Here is a 21,618-nt window from a genome sequence, read left to right as displayed (position 1 = left end):
GACGTCTGAATGGAGCCTTACAGGGGGGGTGATCAGTGACAGGGGGGTGATCACCCTGATTACCCTGATCACCCCCTGTCATTGATAACCCCCCTGTCAGGCTCCATTCAGACGTCCGCATGATTTTTACGGATCCGATCCATGTATCCATGGATCCGTAAAAATCATGCGGACGTCTGAATGGAGCCTTACAGGGGGGGTGATCAGTGACAGGGGGGTGATCACCCTGATTACCCCCTGTCATTGATAACCCCCCTGTAAGGCTCCATTCAGACGTCCGCATGCGTTCTGTGGATCCGATCCATGTATCCATGGATCCGTAAAAAATCATGCGGATGTCTGAATGGAGCCTTACAGGGGGGGTGATCAGTGACAGGGGGGTGATCACCCTGATTACCCTGATCACCCGCCTGTCATTGATAACCCCCCTGTAAGGCTCCATTCAGACGTCCGCATGCGTTCTGTGGATCCGATCCATGTATCCATGGATCCGTAAAAAATCATGCGGATGTCTGAATGGAGCCTTACAGGGGGGGTGATCAGTGACAGGGGGGTGATCACCCTGATTACCCTGATCACCCCCTGTCATTGATAACCCCCCTGTAAGGCTCCATTCAGACGTCCGCATGCGTTCTGTGGATCCGATCCATGTATCCATGGATCCGTAAAAAATCATGCGGATGTCTGAATGGAGCCTTACAGGGGGGGTGATCAGTGACAGGGGGGTGATCACCCTGATTACCCTGATCACCCCCTGTCATTGATAACCCCCCTGTAAGGCTCCATTCAGATGTCCGCATGCGTTCTGTGGATCCGATACATGTATCCATGGATCCGTAAAAAATCATGCGGATGTCTGAATGGAGCCTTACAGGGGGGGTGATCAGTGACAGGGGGGTGATCACCCTGATTACCCTGATCACCCCCTGTCATTGATAACCCCCCTGTAAGGCTCCATTCAGACGTCCGCATGCGTTCTGTGGATCCGATACATGTATCCATGGATCCGTAAAAAATCATGCGGATGTCTGAATGGAGCCTTACAGGGGGGGTGATCAATGACAGGGGGGTGATCAGGGAGTCTATATGGGTGATCACCCCCCTGTCATTGATCACCCCCCTGTCATTGATCACTCCCCCCCCTGGTAAGGCTCCATTCAGCCATTTTTTTTGGCACAAGTCAGTGGAAATTTTTTGTCTGTTTTTGTTTTCGTTTTTTCTTACAAAGTCTCATATTCCACTAACTTGTGTCAAAAAATAAAATCTCACATGGACGCACCATACCCCTCACGGAATCCAAATGCGTAAACATTTTTAGACATTTATATTCCAGACTTCTTCTCACGCTTTAGGGCCCCTAAAAAGCCAGGGCAGTATAAGTACCCCACATGTGACCCCATTTCGGAAAGAAGACACCCCAAGGTATTCCGTGAGGGGCATATTGAGTCCATGAAAGATTGAAATTTTTGTCCTAAGTTAGCGGAAAGTGAGACTTTGTGAGAAAAAAAACAAAAAAAAATCAATATCCGCTAACTTATGCAAAAAAAAAAAAAATTCTAGGAACTCGCCATGCCCCTCATTGAATACCTCGGGGTGTCTTCTTTCCAAAGTGGGGTCACATGTGGGGTATTTATACTGCCCTGGATTTTTAGGGGCCCTAAAGCATGAGAAGAAGTCTGGGATCCAAATGTCTAAAAATGCCCTCCTAAAAGGAATTTGGGCCCCTTTGCCCATCTAGGCTGCAAAAAAGTGTGACACATCTGGTATCGCCGTACTCAGGAGAAGTTGGGGAATGTGTTTTGGGGTGTCATTTTACATATACCCATGCTGGGTGAGAAAAATATCTTGGTCAAATGCCAACTTTGTATAAAAAAATGGGAAAAGTTGTCTTTTGCCAAGATATTTCTCTCACCCAGCATGGGTATATGTAAAATGACCCCCCAAAACACATTCCCCAACTTCTCCTGAGTACGGCGATACCAGATGTGTCACACTTTTTTGCAGCCAAGGTGGGCAAAGGGGCACCTTTCAGATTTCGCAGGCCATTTTTTACACATTTTGATTTCAAGGTACTTCTTACACATTTGGGCCCCTAAATTGCCAGGGCAGTATAACTATGCCACAAGTGACCCCATTTTGGAAAGAAGACACCCCAAGGTATTCCGTGGGGGGCACGGCGAGTTCCTAGAATTTTTTATTTTTTGTCACAATTTAGCGGAAAATGCTGATTTTTCTTTTTTTTTCTTTTTTCCTTACAAAGTCTCATATTCCACTAACTTGCGACAAAAAATAAAAAATTCTAGGAACTCGCCATGCCCCTCACGGAATACCTTGGGGTGTCTTCTTTCCAAAATGGGGTCACTTGTGGGGTAGTTATACTGCCCTGGCAATTTAGGGGCCCAAATGTGTGAGAAGAACTTTGCAATCAAAATGTGTAAAAAATGCCCTGCAAAATCCGAAAGGTGCACTTTGGAATATGTGCCCCTTTGCCCACCTTGGCAGCAAAAAAGTGTGACACCTCTGGTATCGCCGTACTCAGGAGAAGTTGGGCAATGTGTTTTGGGGTGTCATTTTACATATACCCATGCTGGGTGAGAAAAATATCTTGGTCAAATGCCAACTTTGTATAAAAAAATTGGAAAAGTTGTCTTTTGCCAAGATATTTCTCTCACCCAGCATGGGTATATGTAAAATGACAGCCCAAAACACATTCCCCAACTTCTCCTGAGTACGGCGATACCAGATGTGTGACACTTTTTTGATGCCAAGGTGGGCAAAGGGGCACATATTCCAAAGTGCACCTTTCGGATTTCACCGGTCATTTTTTACAGATTTTGATTGCAAAGTACTTCTCACACATTTGGGCCCCTAAATTGCCAGGGCAGTATAACTACGCCACAAGTGACCCCATTTTGGAAAGAAGACACCCCAAGGTATTCCGTGAGGGGCATGGCGAGTTCCTAGAATTTTTTATTTTTTGTCGCAAGTTAGTGGAATATGAGACTTTGTAAGGAAAAAAGAGAAAAAAAAAAAAATCATCATTTTCCGCTAACTTGTGACAAAAAATAAAAAATTCTAGGAACTCGCAGTGCCCCTCACGGAATACCTTGGGGTGTCTTCTTTCCAAAATGGGGTCACTTGTGGCGTAGTTATACTGCCCTGGCAATTTAGGGGCCCAAATGTGTGAGAAGAACTTTGCAATCAAAATGTGTAAAAAATGCCCTGCAAAATCCGAAAGGTGCACTTTGGAATATGTGCCCCTTTGCCCACCTTGGCAGCAAAAAAGTGTGACACATCTGGTATCGCCGTACTCAGGAGAAGTTGGGCAATGTGTTTTGGGGTGTCATTTTACATATACCCATGCTGGGTGAGAAAAATATCTTGGTCAAATGCCAACTTTGTATAAAAAAATGGGAAAAGTTGTCTTTTGCCAAGATATTTCTCTCACCCAGCATGGGTATATGTAAAATGACACCCCAAAACACATTCCCCAACTTCTCCTGAGTACGGCGATACCACATGTGTGACACTTTTTTGCTGCCAAGGTGGGCAAAGGGGCGCATATTCCAAAGTGCACCTTTCGGATTTCACCGGTCATTTCTTACACATTTTGATTGCAAAGTTCTTCTCACACATTTGGGCCCCTAAATTGCCAGGGCAGTATAACTACGCCACAAGTGACCCCATTTTGGAAAGAAGACACCCCAAGGTATTCTGTGAGGGGCATGGTGAGTTCCTAGAATTTTTTATTTTTTGTCGCAAGTTAGTGGAATATGAGACTTTGTAAGAAAAAAATAAAAATAAAAAATCATCATCATTTTCCGCTAACTTGTGACAAAAAATAAAAAGTTCTATGAACTCACTATGCCCATCAGCGAATACCTTAGGGTGTCTACTTTCCGAAATGGGGTCATTTGTGGGGTTTTTCTACTGTTTGGGCATTGTAGAACCTCAGGAAACATGACAGGTGCTCAGAAAATCAGAGCCGTTTCAAAAAGCGGAAATTCACATTTTTGTACCATAGTTTGTAAATGCTATAACTTTTACCCAAACCATTTTTTTTTTGCCCAAACATTTTTTTTTTATCAAAGACATGTAGAACTATAAATTTAGCGAAAAATTTATATATGGATGTCGTTTTTTTTGCAAAATTTCACAGCTGAAAGTGAAAAATGTCATTTTTTTGCAAAAAAATCGTTACATTTTGATTAATAACAAAAAAAGTAAAAATGTCAGCAGCAATAAAATACCACCAAATGAAAGCTCCATTAGTGAGAAGAAAAGGAGGTAAAATTCATTTGGGTGGTAAGTTGCATGACCGAGCGATAAACGGTGAAAGTAGTGTAGTGCCGAAGTGTAAAAAGTGGCCTGGTCATGAAGGGGGTTTCACCTAGCGGGGCTGAAGTGGTTAAGGGGTTAAATGGTCCCTTGTTGACACCTCAGAGAACACAGTCACAGTCCTGGTCTGACAACATATAGGATTATTGGATGTGCAGAGAGGTTTTATAGGGGAGCAGTTCTCTATTTGCCTTACACCGTGTGTTATCGGGTTCTAGACACAAATTGTAAACCCGGTGGTGTCCTAGTATCACACCCAAACAGGGAGGGGGGAATTGTGTAATCAATATTGGAGCCACCTATAGACTGTATCTAGTAGTTCAAACAGTAATACATTCTTCTCTGAATGTTGGTTTGCATGAAAACGTAACTTTTGGTATAATAGTGAAAATGTTTTTATCCAAATAAAGGACGGCGAATTATTAAAATTCATTAAAGGGAACCTGTCATCAGAAGTGGCCTATGGAGCTATTTACCGTACGTGGCCCCTCTGTTCCATCTGCCAGCTTTCAGAAACTGGTTTAGTTGAATTTTCACAATTAGACAGAATACAGTACGTCTGACACTGACCTCACCACACTGCTGCAGCCAATCACAAATAAGGACAAAAGAATGATGGATAACTTATAAGATGTATTGGTAACTATGATTTAAAAAAAGCTGATAATATTTTATATATATATTGAAGAAAAAGTCCAGCGGGAGCACCATCCAAGAGACGGGTGCAATGCCCAACAGAGGGTAACGGCAATACCCAATAATTATAAAAGCAAAAAAGTAGGACTGCACTCCTGAATTGTAGTGAAATAAGAAAACTTTTTATTCACCCATTGTATGGCAAACTTGAGATATATATATATATATATATATATATATATTATAAATTATACTAAAACAGCGGCTATATTATCAGCAGATAACACCCAGTCCAACAATTACAGCCGTGTAACTGGGACATAAAGTGAATGTTGTTGATTCTAATTGAGATGGTTGTTATATTTTCCAAGCTCTTTCCTTCTGATGTAGAGATGAATATCACTCCCTAAAAGTTCTAAAAATTATTGCTTTAAAAGAAAAAACTGAAATGGCGACTTGGGAAATTGAAAAGGCAGCTGGTGTGGGAAAACGAAGTGTTTCAAGAATTTTGAAACCGGATAAAGCACCAAACAGAACATTTCTGGAAAAGATGCTGTGGAAGAAACAGGAGAACTGCTCCACGAGATGATGCTCTAATCTGGAGAATAAGCATAATCAACCCTTAAAAGACAACAGGGGATATCAGGAGAAATGTTGTCACATGTGGTCGATGCCCATTCCTCATGCAATTTGGCTATAGGGTTAGACAACCTTTCAAGAAGAAACATCAAGAATGAACTGTAGAAAAGTGGAATATAAGTGATTTTTTTTTTTTCCTGATGAAACTCATTTGGAAGTGCAAGGGCATAGATCAAAGTTCATTTAACGCTAACCCAGAGATCTTCTTCAACCTGACCTCATCCAGTTCAACAATCCCCAAAACACATAGCCAAAGTAAAGTTTTGGGAGTGCTTTACAGCTGCTGGACCAAAGGTACTCCAGGCCATTGAGGACATCAACAGTGAAAGACATGTGATATGGCAGTGGGTGTGGAACTGTGCCAACCAATAGATTTAGCAGAGGTCAGAGCAGGCAATGGAGGGTGTTTAACTGCAAAACGGGCAGAACTCGGTACACTCGCCAACAAATATAGCACACCTACGCAGGATTATAGCCTATTGCTCAGATAGCACCCTCCCATAGGGGAAAGTGCCTTAAGTATCCAAAGGTGACCAGCCATTGGCTTATGTGAACTAGGGTGTGCAAACTGACCCTGTAAGAGTCGGAGAGTGCATGGCCTTGGTGAAGAGAGATGAGGCTTTGCCTCCCAGAAGCAGGCTGTGGCATGCTGGGTCACACACTCCGCAAGGAAGCAGAAGAACTATTTTTCTAGTGACGCGCATGGCACTGGTAGTATTTCGGAAAACACTACCTTGGAGGTACTGGCGTTGAGCTTTTTAAGGACCTTCCATCTTCTCCTGACTTTGTCATTGGTACCAATGTGTACTGTGACCTGTGGGTCTTCCCCAGCCCCACCCAGCAATCTGTCTATCCAATCCGCAATATGCTGACCCCGAGCACCCAAAAGACAACACACTGTTCGGCTCAGTGACAGATGACCCTGCCTGTCCACCTAATAATGGAGTCCCCTACCACCAGCATCGGTCTGACCTTTGCTGCACTCCTTCTCATCATTCCTACAGCAGTCATCCCCCTGGTTACTAGGACCAATGCCTTGCTGGAGTATTGCTGGCCCAGGGCCAGCATCATAAATATCATCCAAACAGAAATATCTACTAAGTTGTTTCTGTTCAGGGCTAGCCTTCCTGTCACTAGAATCGTTGCTGTAAGAAAACTCTGCCCAAGAGAACAAAGTGACTCAATCATCATGACATGCAGACATAATGCAGGTAATTGACCAGGATCTGATTGATAGGCTCCACCTGACCTTTGGCCTGTGGATAATAAACTTAGGCCCCTTTCACACGAACGATATGGATTAGGTCCGGATGCGTTCAGTAAAAATCACACCATTTTGCAAGCAATTTCAGTCAGTTTTGTCCGAAATGAGCATTGATCCCTTTTTTTTAACGCGCGTGATAAAAAACAGAATGCTTACAAACAACATCTCTAAGCAACCATCAGTGAAAAATGCATCGCACTTGCTTGCGGATGCAATGTGTTTTTCACGCAGCCCTATTCACTTCTATCAGGCCAGCGTGAAAAACGCAGAATATAGAACATGCTGCGATTTTTACGCAACGCACAAATGATGTGTGAAAATCAACGCTCATGTACACAGACCCATTGAAATGAATGGGTCCGGATTCAGGGCAGGCGCTATGCGTTCGCATCACGCATTGCACCTGCGCGGAAAACTCGCTCGTGTGAAAGGGGCCTTATGAAAAGCCCAGTTCGATTTCCAATAGCTTGCACATAGCTCTCCAGAATTTAAACATGAACTGTAGTACACAGTCAGACACGACTTGCAAGTGTAACCCATGAAGCTGGAAAATGTGTTCCATGTATAAGCTGGCCAACTGGTAGATGGGAGACGAGGTAGAGGCACAAAGTGGGCCATTTTTTAGAATCTATCAACCACACCCAGATTACTATGCAGCGAGAGGAAGAAGTAAGGTCAGTGATAAAATCCATAATGACATGCTGCCATGAAACCTCGGGCACTGGCAGCAGCAGGTTTTTGTTTTGAACACTTGTTCTGGGCACAGATAGGGCAGCTGGCAACATACTCTTGAACATCTTTAGAAACTGTAGGCCACCAGTAATGTCGAGAAATCAGATTAATAGTCTTTTAAATAACGGGGTGACCAGCAACTTTGAAGCCATGTGCCCAGAGCAGGACCTGCTTCCTCCTGGCCACAGAGACAAATGTCTTTCAGCTGTAGATTGAGCAAGAACAATGACCATCAAGCTTGGCAAGGGTTGAGATGTTCCGCTGACTGGAGATAACTTATGGTCTTGAGGTTGACGATGACAGGGTGGCAGGCACCCTCCAGCAGATGATGCCATTCTTCAAGGGCTAATTTGAATTGCGAGCAATGTCACTAATCGAATAATTTTTTTCAACAAGGAGAAGGGCTACGAGAGGAAGCCATAGGTGAGCACCTTTCCAGGAATTACCATTTAAGTAAAGACAGTTCCTATACCCACAGAGATGCATCCACCTCAAGAAATAACTACTTTCTGACATCGGGGTGGTGCCATATCATGCACATGCAAAAGTAGATTTAAGGGACTGGAATATGGTATTTGTCCACTCATGGCATTCACTCCTTTGAGTCAGAGCTGAAACTAGGGCTGTAAGGATTACAAAGTTTAGAATGAGTTGTTGGTAATAACTGTCAAAACCCAGGAACCATTGAATAGCTTGCAGACTTGTAGGTTGAGGCCACTTCTCAGGATCATAAAAAAAAAAGAACTACTCTCTGTAGTCCATTTAGAAAACATCACCGCGGGAAGTAGATGCTCTTCAATAATACACAGAATGTTATTTTCGGACCCGCGTTGCCTTATTTTTACTACAAAGTGTTCGGAAGAGGAGGGCTTCAAGACAACCTTCCTGCAACAACTTCCCTATTTCCGTATGAAGCCCCTTTTAAGGTTTTCTTTGATGTAATCCCATTTGGCTTAAGACTCAGGTAAAGACATGCGATAGCCTGGTGAAGTAGTTACTGACACCAGGTCAATTGGGCAGTCATAAAAATGAATAAGGAGGCAGGGTCTCAGCCTCAGTCAGATATAGTAAACCACGGCGCTCAGTTGTATTGCAAAATAGTGAAGATTCTTTATTCCATCCAAAATTAATAAGAAGCCATTGGCCAGCGTTTTCGGTCTAACCTAGACCTTGTTCACGGCCTGTTGCATACATATAAATCAATCATAGATTGTGGCACATAATCAAAAATCCATGATTCCAAAAATTACATGATTACAAAGAATAATTATAAAGTAGTACATAATAGAAGAATAGTCCATAATAAAGCATTGGCTAAGAAGTCCTCCCAGGTGTCTCATAGTGGAGTCATATTAATGAAGATCACTGGGAATGTAGTAAACAAACATATGAGATTAAGTTTAACATCCTATATTAGTACATGTTTATATGTAGTGGCGCGAAGGCGCCCATGTATGCACCAGAACAAATATGAAACATAGTAGAATGTTGTTAGTCTACATGGGGAATAGTAAGAATATTTTCTGACCAAATCATAGGTCATTTAGCTGTGGACGGCAATGCACCATTTTTTATTGCGAATATTTGCACTTCGAGAATTCGCAAATATCTAGAATATAGTGCTATATCTTTGTAATCGCAAATATTTTAGATTTTTTTTTTCCATCAGTACCCGTGATCCCTCCCTGCTTCTTGCTTGTGGGCCAATGAGATAGCTGCAACATCTTTGACTTTAGGAATAGTGTTGATCGCAAATTTTTATCACAAATTTTCATCGCAAATTTTCTGATTGCCGATTTTCGCAATCAAGAAAACAATGACTGGAGATCACGAATTTGCGAATATATGACGAATATTCGCCCAAATATTCCCAAAATATTGCAAATTTGAATATTGCCCCTGCTGCTCATCACTGATACACATAAGTAGTAAATAAGACATGTATATATCAGCCAAAACTGGCTTTAATATTAGTGGTCAGTGGGTACATACCATAATATTGGCAGCCAAATAGTTGTAGGGAGGATCGCCTGTGACCGCTGCAGTGTTAAGTTCACATTTAACCGTGCCAGGTGTGCGTATATGTTGCAAAGCATTGCAGTGATAAAACTATCTGTCCTATGTGTGAGGACAATGGTCTGGCTTTAATATCGAGTGCAAGGATATGGGGATCATTGCGCCATATATTAAATGCATGCAAAAACAAAAGAACATTGGAACAAATCCATAGATTTATTAAAATTGTAATTATGAAAGGGAAGAGATCCGTTAGGGAAAAAGGAAACTAAAAAACAGTTAATGAGTTAGTAGATTATAAACAACCATCACCCTGAGGGGCATACAGAAATGTAATACATTATGTATAATTAATTACATTGTTAATTTTCCCTGCTTCAATGAAGTGTTTTGCAGACAAGTAGTATTCCTCTGGCGTTTTCTTCATTAATCCTAAGTATGCCCCTCGGAGTGATGTTTGTTTATAATCTACTAACTCATTAACTGTTTTTTAGTTTCCTTTTTCCCGAACGGATCTCTTCCTTTCATAATTTAAATTTTTATTAATCTATGAATTTGTCCAAATGTTCTCTTATTTTTGCATGCATTGAATATATGGTGCGATGATCCCCTATCAATGCACTCGACATTAAAGCCAGCCCATGGCTTTATTATGGACTATTCTTCTATTATGTATAATTATTCTTTGTAATCATGTCATTTTTGCAATGATGGATTTTTGATTATGTGCCACCATTTTATAATTTTTTATATGTATGCAACAGGCCCTGAACAAGGACTAGGTTAGACCAAAACGTTTGCCAATGGCTTTTTATTAATTTTGGATGGAATAAAGTGTCTTCCTTATTTTGCAGTACAACTGAGTGCTGTGGTTTACTATATCTGACTTTGAATACTATTAACCACTGAGCACCACCTTTAGCGACTAGGAGTGCTGACCAACTGTTTCTCTCCTTTTTGTTATTTTTTGTTAAAGACATCAGTGTAGATATTGTAGCCTGCAGGTGGCCCATGAAGACATTGAGGAATTTTGAGGAGCTCAGGCAGACTGTACAGAATCCAGGCAGCAAGAGTGACAGGCAGGACCTCAAAGTGGAATCTGGCCTGAGTTCTAGTCTAGGAGCTGACTGTGAAACAAAGCCAGGACACTCTCAGCAGAATATGGCTGGTAGAAACAGGCAGGACATAAAATGAGATCATCTCTGTGTGAAGTATTCCCACTTAAAGATCTATAGGCACGATGAGGTACTGTATAGATTCTGAGAGTACCATCCTATTGACATATGTCGCCACCAAACACTGCTCTAGGCGATAGTGGGTATGCATTATGGCAGGGGTGGCCAACCTGTGGCTCTTGAGCCACATGCAGCTCTTTGCTTCTTCAAGTGAGGCTCTAGCTGTGAAGCCAGGAAGCAGTCAGGCCGGCTCACTCTCCACCCCATTGCTCAGATCTCTTTTCCTGATCAGGCACTGTTACTACTTTGCAGCTACAGCTCACTCTCCACTACGTCCTGATGCACACAGTGTGAGAACGTAGTACGTGGAGACACGCACTATGACCTGACGTTGTGTTCATCAGGTCACAGTGGAGAGAATGTCAGACGTGCAGAGTAGGAGGTGCCCGAGCAGGACCCCAGTGCCTGATCAGGAGAGAGAAGAGATTTTTTTAAATTATAGAACTGAGCATGGTGGTCTGATCTTAGCATGGGAGTTCTGATCTGAGCATGGGATGGGGGTCCTCATCTGGACAATGGGGGTCTGATCTGAGCATGGGGGGGTCTGATCTGAGCATGAGTGGGAAGATCTGAGCATGGGGGCTTGTTTGAGCATGGGTTGGTCAGGTCTGAGCATGGGGGGGGGGGCTAGATCTGAGCACTGAGGGTCTGACACTGGGAGTCTTTTTTGTGTTGTCTGATCCGAGCATTGGGGGTCTTATTTTGGGGGTCTGATGAGGTTTGGGGATCTTATTGTAGGTCAGATGAGGATTGGGGATATGATCTAGGAGTCTGATCTGAGGTCTCATGAAAAATATATATATTTATTTTTCTCTGCTAATGAAATATAAGAAAAAATATTTTTAGCAGACCTCAGATCGGATGAAAAATATTTTTTTTAATCTTATTTTTCTTTGTTAAAACCTAGGTGCATCTTGTAGGGTGAAAAATACGGTGACTTGTGTGTAAATGTATAGCTTGTGGCTCCTGGTAGTCATACGTATTTTTTTGGGCTCTTTGTGTATGTAAGGTTGGCCACTCCTGCATTATGGGATCACCAGGGCATGATGTAGCAAGTTTCCTACTAAGACAGAGGCCAGTAAGGTCTGCATGGGCAATCAAGTTTCACCACAAGACAGAGACACAGGAAGAGTTAACTCTGGAGATGGGTTGTCTCTCCAATTGACGCTAGGAGCTGGAGTTTCCAGCCTTGAGGCATAGGTACACATGTAGTATCCCTTGGCTCCACAATATATGCACAAATCCTCTCCGTGTATATGTGTACACTCCTCTGATGCTGAGGATGAAATCAAGACTTCTATGGAGCCTGTCTCATACATGCCGGTATTATTTATATGTACAGGGAGTGCAGAATTATTAGGCAAATGAGTATTTTGACCACATCATCCTCTTTATGCATGTTGTCTTACTCCAAGCTGTATAGGCTCGAAAGCCTACTACCAATTAAGCATATTAGGTGATGTGCATCTCTGTAATGAGAAGGGGTGTGGTCTAATGACATCAACACCCTATATCAGGTGTTCATAATTATTAGGCAACTTCCTTTCCTTTGGCAAAATGGGTCAAAAGAAGGACTTGACAGGCTCAGAAAAGTCAAAAATAGTGAGATATCTTGCAGAGGGATGCAGCACTCTTAAAATTGCAAAGCTTCTGAAGCGTGATCATCGAACAATCAAGCGTTTCATTCAAAATAGTCAACAGGGTCGCAAGAAGCGTGTGGAAAAACCAAGGCGCAAAATAACTGCCCAATAAACTGAGAAAAGTCAAGCGTGCAGCTGCCAAGATGCCACTTGCCACCAGTTTGGCCATATTTCAGAGCTGCAACATCACTGGAGTGCCCAAAAGCACAAGGTGTGCAATACTCAGAGACATGGTGTCACGGACGGTGTACAGGAAACAAGGCAAAGCAACATGCATAAATGACTCGCTGGATCCAAAAGCTAAGGAACCAAGGGAGACCCCTGCAGAAGACCTGGCACTTTCCCTGGCTGCTCAGCCTATGCAAAGATCCTAATGGTGGAGGTTTGCATATCCACGAACCTTGACTATAAATCCCTGAGCACCCTACAATAGTGAGGGGACACGACCACCGGCTCCCTACACAAGATACGGAGGGAGTCAGGGTCACCTGGGATCCAGCAAACAGAAAATAACAGATAAATGTACCACACTTAGCTTTGTAGCAGACAGGAGAACAAGGTCAGCATGCACACACACTCCAGGAAGAAGTATAAGCCGCCCAGAAAAGCATTCTGGGGAGGAATTTAAAGGGAAGCAATTAGTCCAACACATGACAGCTGAGAGAGGCTAACGAGAGGAGGAACTGAATACCACAACACAGAAACTCAAGGAGGAGGTTCTGAAAGGCCTCTGTCAGAGCTTCTCAGCTGTCTGGTTGTGACAGTACCCCTCCCTCTACGAGTGGACTCCGGACACTCAGAACCCACCTTCTCAGGATGGGACCTATGGAAAGCCCTGATGAGACGAGAGGCCTTAATGTCCGTCACTGGGACCCACATCCTCTCCTCAGGACCATACCCCTCCCAATGAACAAGGTACTGAAGAGAACCGCGGACAAGACGAGAATCCACAATCCTAGAGACCTGAGATTCAAGATTCCCATCAACCACGATCGGAGGAGGAGGCAAAGGCGAGGGTACAATGGGTTGAACATAAGGTTTCAATAAGGACTTATGAAAAACATTATGGATCTTCCAAGTCTGAGGAAGATCAAGACGGTATGCAACAGGATTGATGACAGACAGGATTTTGTAAGGCCCAATAAACCTAGGACCCAACTTCCAGGAGGGAACCTTCAATTTGATATTCTTGGTAGACAACCACACCAAATCACCAACATTCAGGTCCGGACCAAGCACACGTCTCTTATCTGCCACACGCTTATATCTCTCACTCATGCTCTTTAGATTATCCTGAATCTTTTGCCAAATAGATTACAAAGACGAGGAGAATCTGTCCTCATCAGGTAATCCAGAAGACCCCTCTCCCGAGAAAGTCCCAAACTGCGGATGAAACCCATATGCACCAAAAAATGGTGACTTATCAGAAGACTCCTGACGACGGTTATTTAAAGCAAACTCAGCAAGGGACAAAAAAGAACACCAATCCTCTTGATTCTCCGCCACAAAACAGCGCAGATATGTCTCCAGATTCTGATTAACGCGCTCTGTCTGGCCATTCGATTGCGGGTGGAAATGGCCAGACGAAGAGAAGAGAATGACAACCGAACCCCCAAGTGAGAACAGAAAGCCTTCCAGAATCTGGAAACAAACTGCGTGCCCCTATCAGAGACTATGTCTGAAGGAATACCGTGCAATTTGACAATGTGATCAATAAATGCCTGCGCCAGCGTCTTAGCATTGGGCAAACCAGGAAAAGGGATGAAATGCACCATTTTGCTAAAACGGTCCACCACCACCAGAATCACAGTCTTCCCCGAGGAACGAGGCAGGTCCGTTATGAAGTCCATGGACAGATGTGTCCAAGGACGGGAAGGAATGGGTAAGGGAAGGAGAGGACCTGATGGCCGTGAATGAGGGACTTTGGCACAAGCGCAAGTCTCGCAGGCTGCCACAAAACCCTCAACCAACTTACGAAGCGCAGGCCACCAGAATCTCCGAGCGATGAGATCCAGTGTGGCTCTTACCCCCGGGTGCCCAGCAAGGACCGTATCGTGGTGTTCTTTAAAAATCTTGTGTCTTAAAGCGAGAGGCACAAACAACCTCCCAGGAGGACAAAGATCAGGAGCCTCTGACTGGGCTGCCTGCACCTCTGCCTCCAATTCAGGAAAAAGAGCAGAGACCACCACACCTTCAGCCAAAATGGGACCCGGGTCTTCAAAATTCCCGCCTCCCGGAAAACGACGTGACAGGGCATCTGCCTTCACATTCTTAACTCCAGGGCGGAACGTGACAACAAAATTAAACCTAGAAAAGAACAAAGACCATCTGGCCTGTCTCGGGTTCAGACGCTTGGCTGACTCCAAGTAGGCCAGATTTTTATGGTCAGTAAATACGGTAATAGGGTGTCTGGCTCCCTCCAGCCAATGGCGCCATTCCTCAAAAGCCAACTTGATGGCCAACAATTCCCTATCTCCCACATCGTAATTTCTCTCTGCGGAGGAGAGTTTTCTTGAGAAAAAGGCACACGGTCGCTAATTGGCAGGAGAGGAACCCTGAGACAATACCGCCCCCACACCCACCTCAGAAGCATCAACCTCAACTATGAAGGGTAAAGAAACATCAGGTTGCACCAAGATGGGAGCGGAAGCAAAACTCTCCTTGATATCAGAAAAAGCCTTACGCGCCTCTACTGACCAAGAAGAAAAATCGACCCCCTTTCTGGTCATATCAGTGAGTGGTTTAACAATAGAAGAATAATTCAAAATGAACTTCCTGTAATAATTGGCAAAGCCCAAAAAACGCATCAGCGCCTTCTGATTCTCAGGAAGCTCCCACTCAAGCACAGCGCGGACCTTCTCGGGGTCCATGCGAAAACCAGAAGCGGAGAGAAGAAACCCCAGAAATTGAATTTCTGGAACCGCAAACACACATTTTTCCAGTTTCGCATATAATTTATTCTCCCGCAGGATGAGCAAGACCTGACGTAAATGTTCCTTATGAGTTTTGAAATCGGGAGAAAAAATCTAAATGTCATCCAAATACACCAATACAAATTTTCCCATCAAATGATAAAAAATGCTGTTCACGAAATGCTGAAAAACGGCTGGGGCATTCATCAAACCAAAAGGCATAACCAAATTTTCAAAATGGCCCTCAGGAGTATTGAAGGCCGTCTTCCATTCGTCCCCTTCTCTGACCCTGACCAGGTTGTATGCCCCTCTTAGATCTAATTTGGAAAAGACTTTAGCCCCAACAACCTGGTTAAACAGGTCCGGGATCAGAGGAAGCGGATAAGGATCACGAATTGTGATATTGTTCAGCTCCCTGAAATCCAGACAAGGTCTTAAAGAACCATCTTTTTTCTTAACAAAGAAAAAACCAGCGGCAACAGGTGACTTCGAGGGTCGTATGTGTCCTTTTCTCAGACTCTCAGAGATATAAGCACGCATAGCGATCCTCTCAGGTTGGGAAAGATTGTATAAACGAGATTTAGGCAGCTTGGCGTCTGGGATGAGATTAATAGGGCAATCGTACTCCCTGTGCGGGGGCAAATCCTGAACTCCACTCTCAGAGAAGACATCCGAAAATTCAGAGAGAAAAGATGGTACAGTCTTAGTAGCAACCTCAGAAACAGATGTCATGAGGCAATTCTCTCTGCAAAAGTCACTCCAACCATTTATTTGCCTCGCTTGCCAATCAATGGTGGGGTTATGCTTAGTGAGCCAGGGCAGCCCCAACACCAGAGGGGTAGGTAAACCGCTAAGGACGAAACATGACACATCCTCAACATGAGCATCACTCACAATTAAACGGATATTGTGAACTATGCCCTTTAATGATTTTTGAGAAAGTGGAGCGGAATCGATAGCAAAAACAGGAATATCCTTTCCCAAAGTGCACACCTGGAAACCATGAGTTATTGCAAATTGATTATCAATGAGATTGACCGCTGCTCCACTATCCACAAAAATCTCACAAAAAATGTTCTTGCTCTCTAGCGCCACCCTAGCCGGCAGGACAAAATGGGAAGTACAAGCAAATGGAAAACCTTCAATTTCCGCCTCAACCCTGCCAATAGTAACAGACGGAACATTTTTAAAAGATTTTTTCCTGTTTGTTTCTTTATTACTCCCAGAAAACTGCCTGACTCTCCTAGAGGGACAAATATTTGCCAAATGATTTATACCTCCACAACAAAAACAAACCCTCCCATGCGAGCTGAATCTTCTATTGTTAGAAGCAATCAACCCCAGCTGCATGGGCTCCTGCTCAGAAGGGGCTGACAGCGACTGAGACCCCCGAGCACAGAATGGGACCGCTGCATTGTCCTGGGACTGAGTATGACAGGAAGGGGACATCTCTCCTCTCTCTCTAAGACGCCTGTCAATACGAACGGCCTGAGACATAGCAGAGTCCAAAGAAATAGGCCTCTCATGAAAGGCAAATGCATCTTTCAATCCCTCTGAAAGACCATGGCAAAATTGACTTCGGAGTGCAGCATCATTCCAACCAGTATCAACTGCCCATCTCCGAAATTCTGAGCAGTATATTTCTGCGGATTGTTTACCCTGGCATAATAGACGTAGTCTAGACTCAGCCAGAGCAATACGATCCGGATCATCATATATCTGACCCAGGGCTAAAAAGAATTCATCCACTGAACGGAGAGGCCGTGCCCCCTCCGGCAGCGAAAAGGCCCAGGACTGAGCGTTACCTCTGAGCAGCGATATAATGATCCCCACCCTCCGTTCCTCATCACCAGAGGAATGGGGAAGAAGGCGAAAATGGAGTTTGCAAGCCTCTAAAACGCACAAAATTCTCACTACCCCCGGAGAACGTATCCGGGAGCGAGATCTTAGGCTCAGAACAAACTCCATGAACGCAAGCTGAACCGGTCACTTGAAGCTGAGAAAAAGTCTTACGGAGATCAGCTACCTCCAATGAAAGACCCTGGAAGCGTTCAGCCAAAAGTGAAACCGGATCCTTGCTTGAGACGGTTTTGGCGGCTTATAATGTCACGGACGGTGTACAGGAAACAAGGCAAAGCAACATGCATAAATGACTCGCTGGATCCAAAAGCTAAGAAACCAAGGGAGACCCCTGCAGAAGACCTGGCACTTTCCCTGGCTGCTCAGCCTATGCAAAGATCCTAATGGTGGAGGTTTGCATATCCACGAACCTTGACTATAAAGCCCTGAGCACCCTACAATAGTGAGGGGACACGACCACCGGCTCCCTACACAAGATACGGAGGGAGTCAGGGTCACCTGGGATCCAGCAAACAGAAAATAACAGATAAATGTACCACACTTAGCTTTGTAGCAGACAGGAGAACAAGGTCAGCATGCACACACACTCCAGGAAGAAGTATAAGCCGCCCAGAAAAGCATTCTGGGGAGGAATTTAAAGGGAAGCAATTAGTCCAACACATGACAGCTGAGAGAGGCTAACGAGAGGAGGAACTGAATACCACAACACAGAAACTCAAGGAGGAGGTTCTGAAAGGCCTCTGTCAGAGCTTCTCAGCTGTCTGGTTGTGACACATGGCCAAGGTAAGAAAGGCTGAAAGACGACCACCACTGAACAAGACACACAAGCTGAAACATCAAGACTGGGCCAAGAAATATCTCAAGACTGATTTTACTAAGGTTTTATGGACTGATGAAATGAGAGTGAGTCTTGATGGGCCAGATGGATGGGCCCGTGGCTGGATTGGTAAAGGGCAGAGAGCTCCAGTCCGACTCAGACGCCAGCAAGGTGGAGGTGGAGTACTGGTTTGGGCTGGTATCATCAAAGATGAGCTTGTGGGGCCTTTTCGGGTTGAGGATGGAGTCAAGCTCAACTCCCAGTCCTACTGCCAGTTTCTGGAAGACACCTTCTTCAAGCAGTGGTACAGGAAGAAGTCTGCATCCTTCAAGAAAAACATGATTTTCATGCAGGACAATGCTCCATCACACGCATCCAAGTACTCCACAGCGTGGCTGGCAAGAAAGGGTATAAAAGAAGAAAATCTAATGACATGGCCTCCTTGTTCACCTGATCTGAACCCCATTGAGAACCTGTGGTCCATCATCAAATGTGAGATTTACAAGGAGGGAAAACAGTACACCTCTCTGAACAGTGTCTGGGAGGCTGTGGTTGCTGCTGCACGCAATGTTGATGGTGAACAGATCAAAACACTGACAGAATCCATGGATGGCAGGCTTTTGAGTGTCCTTGCAAAGAAAGGTGGCTATATTGGTCACTGATTTGTTTTTGTTTTGTTTTTGAATGTCAGAAATGTATATTTGTGAATGTTGAGATGTTATATTGGTTTCACTGGTAAAAATAAATAATTGAAATGGGTATATATATATTTTTTTGTTAAGTTGCCTAATAATTATGCACAGTAATAGTCACCTGCACACACAGATATCCCCCTAAAATAGCTAAAACAAAAAAAAAAAAACTAAAAACTACTTCCAAAAATATTCAGCTTTGATATTAATGAGTTTTTTGGGTTCATTGAGAACATGGTTGTTGTTCAATAATAAAATTAATCCTCAAAAATACAACTTGCCTAATAATTCTGCACTCCCTGTATATGATATATGTACAATAATATATTTACTATATCTGAGAGACAGATAGAAGGTGGGCTTTCAGTATCAGTTTCTCTGGTGGGCCTAGTGTACCCCAGCCCGACACTGGTTACACTTGTTCCAAAACGTTGACTTCTTTGTACATGACCATACTGCTCCTCTCCTCTGGTGTGTTCTATGCAAAAGTGCATGTAGCCGTCAGTGTGTCAGACGGACACCACCTAATAGAAGTGACTCACAGATCCCTTCATGACTCTCCGCTGAGCATTTCACTAGAAAAGAGGAGCAATGGAGACACTGAAATATGAACCTATGAGGATGATGGCTTCAGCTCAAGAGAAGGAATATACAAGAGAACAGCCTGGTGACCTAACATCATCATCATCTACTGGTCCAGGGTACTGGTCTACTGTTAGATTGTGATCTGTTTTCCCATAGTCAGTTGATAATTACATTTTGCTCCATGACTTGTAATTTGCATTGTTTTTTTTTTATATAGAAATGTTATAAAATATTAATATAATCTTAAGGTTATAGTATTTTAAAATTCTAAAAACCAGATTTATTTTTGGCAGATATGTGTACCAGGAGCTCAGAGAAACATGTGATTTCATCAGATTTTAAAACAGATGAATGTGGTGTTGTAGAAGATACACATAAGGAGCATGCCATTATCCCAGATGGATCCTCAGCCTTTAACACAAAAGATCTATCATCTGATCCTTTGGATGGATTTCAAACTTCTGATTTATCACAGACTGTTGAGCAAAATAAAAGTCTCAGAAGAAGTGTTCATCATCAAAGTACTCACCCAGGAAAGAAGACCTTTTCATGCTCGGAATGTGGGAAATGTTTTAACTGTAAATCACATCTTATTGCACATCAGACACTTCACACAGGGGAGAAGCCATTTTCATGCTTAGAATGTGGGAGATGTTTTAACTATAAATCAACTCTCGTTAAACATCAGAGAATTCACACAGGGGAGAAGCCATATTCATGTTCAGAATGTGAAAAATGTTTTACACAGAAATCACAACTTGTTAGACATGAGAGAATTCACACAGGGGAGAAGCCATATTCATGCTCAGAATGTGGAAAATGTTTTAACTTTAAAAACAATCTGGTTACACATGAGAGAATTCACACAGGGGAGAAGCCATATTCATGTTTAGAATGTGGTAGACCTTTTAACTATCAATCAAGTCTTGTTAAGCATCAGAGAATTCACACAGGGGAGAAGCCATATTCATGTTCAGAATGTGAAAAATGTTTTAAACAGAAATCACAACTTGTTAGACATGAGAGAAATCACACAGGGGAGAAGCCATTTTCATGTTCAACATGTAAAAAATGCTTTAGCCATAAATCAGATCTTGTTATACATGAGAGAATTCACACAGGGTTGAAGCCATTTTCATGCTCAGAATGTGGGAGATTTTTCAACTATAAATTGGATCTGATTAAACATCAGACAATTCACTCAGTGGAGAAGCCATTTACATGCTCAATATGCGAAAAACAGTTTAACCAAAAATCTGATCTTGTTATACATGACAGAATTCACACAGGAGTAAAGCCATTTTCATGCTCAGAATGTGAAAATCGTTTTAACTATAAATCACATCTTGTTATACATCAGAAAATTCACACAGGGGAGCAGCCATATTCATGCTCAGAATGTGAAAAACATTTTAACCATAAATCACAACTTGTTAGACATGAGAGAATTCACACAGGGGAGAAGCCATTTTCATGTTCAACATGTGAAAAATGTTTTAGCCGTAAATCACAACTTGTTATACATGAGAGAATTCACACAGGGGAGAAGCCATTTTCATGCTCAGAATGTGGAAATAGTTTTAGCCGTAAATTAACTCTTGTTATACATGAGAGAAGTCACACAGGGGAGAAGCCATTTTCATGCTCAACTTGTGAAAAATGTTTTAGCCGTAAATCACAACTTGTTATACATGAGAGAATTCACACAGGGGAGAAGCCATTTTCATGCTCAGAATGTGGGAAATGCTTTAATCAGAAATCATATCTTGTTAAACATCAGATAATTCACACAGGGAAGAAGCCATATTCATGTTCAGAATGTGAAAAATGTTTTAATCAGAAATCAGATCTTGTTAGACATCAGATAATTCACACAGGGAAGAAGCCATATTCATGTTCAGAATGTGAAAAATGTTTTAATCAGAAATCAGATCTTGTTAGACATCTGAAAATTCACACAGGGAAGAAGCCATTTTAACCACCTCAGCTCCCCTAGCTTAAAACACCCATAATGACCAGACCACTTTTTACAATTCTGCACTACACTACTTTCACCGTTTATTGCTTGGTCATGCAACTTACCACCCAAATGAATTTTACCTCCTTTTCTTCTCACTAATAGAGCTTTCATTTGGTGGTATTTCATTGCTGCTGACATTTTTTGTTATTAATCAAAATTTAACATTTTTGCAAAAAAATGACATTTTTAACTTTCAGTTGTCGTTTTTTTTTTACATTTTACATCTATATAT

General features: G+C 42.9%; 1 protein-coding gene across 1 annotated transcript in view; it reads left to right on the top strand.

The window, feature by feature from the left end:
* The window catches only part of LOC122934013 (oocyte zinc finger protein XlCOF7.1-like), a gene marked incomplete at its 3' end in the record, with an annotated part of 28,576 nt that extends 7,295 nt beyond the window's left edge, over positions 1-21,281 (top strand). The window contains exon 7 of the mRNA XM_044289138.1: positions 19,660-21,281. Within this exon, the coding sequence (XP_044145073.1) occupies positions 19,660-21,281 (1,622 nt within the window). The remainder of the gene's footprint in view (positions 1-19,659) is intronic.
* Between the last annotated feature and the right edge of the window lie 337 nt (positions 21,282-21,618).

The sequence above is a fragment of the Bufo gargarizans genome, chromosome 4, assembly GCF_014858855.1.
Source record: "Bufo gargarizans isolate SCDJY-AF-19 chromosome 4, ASM1485885v1, whole genome shotgun sequence".
Taxonomy (NCBI): domain Eukaryota; kingdom Metazoa; phylum Chordata; class Amphibia; order Anura; family Bufonidae; genus Bufo; species Bufo gargarizans.
Note: the sequence above shows the minus strand (reverse complement) of the source record. Positions and strands in the feature narration are given on the sequence as shown.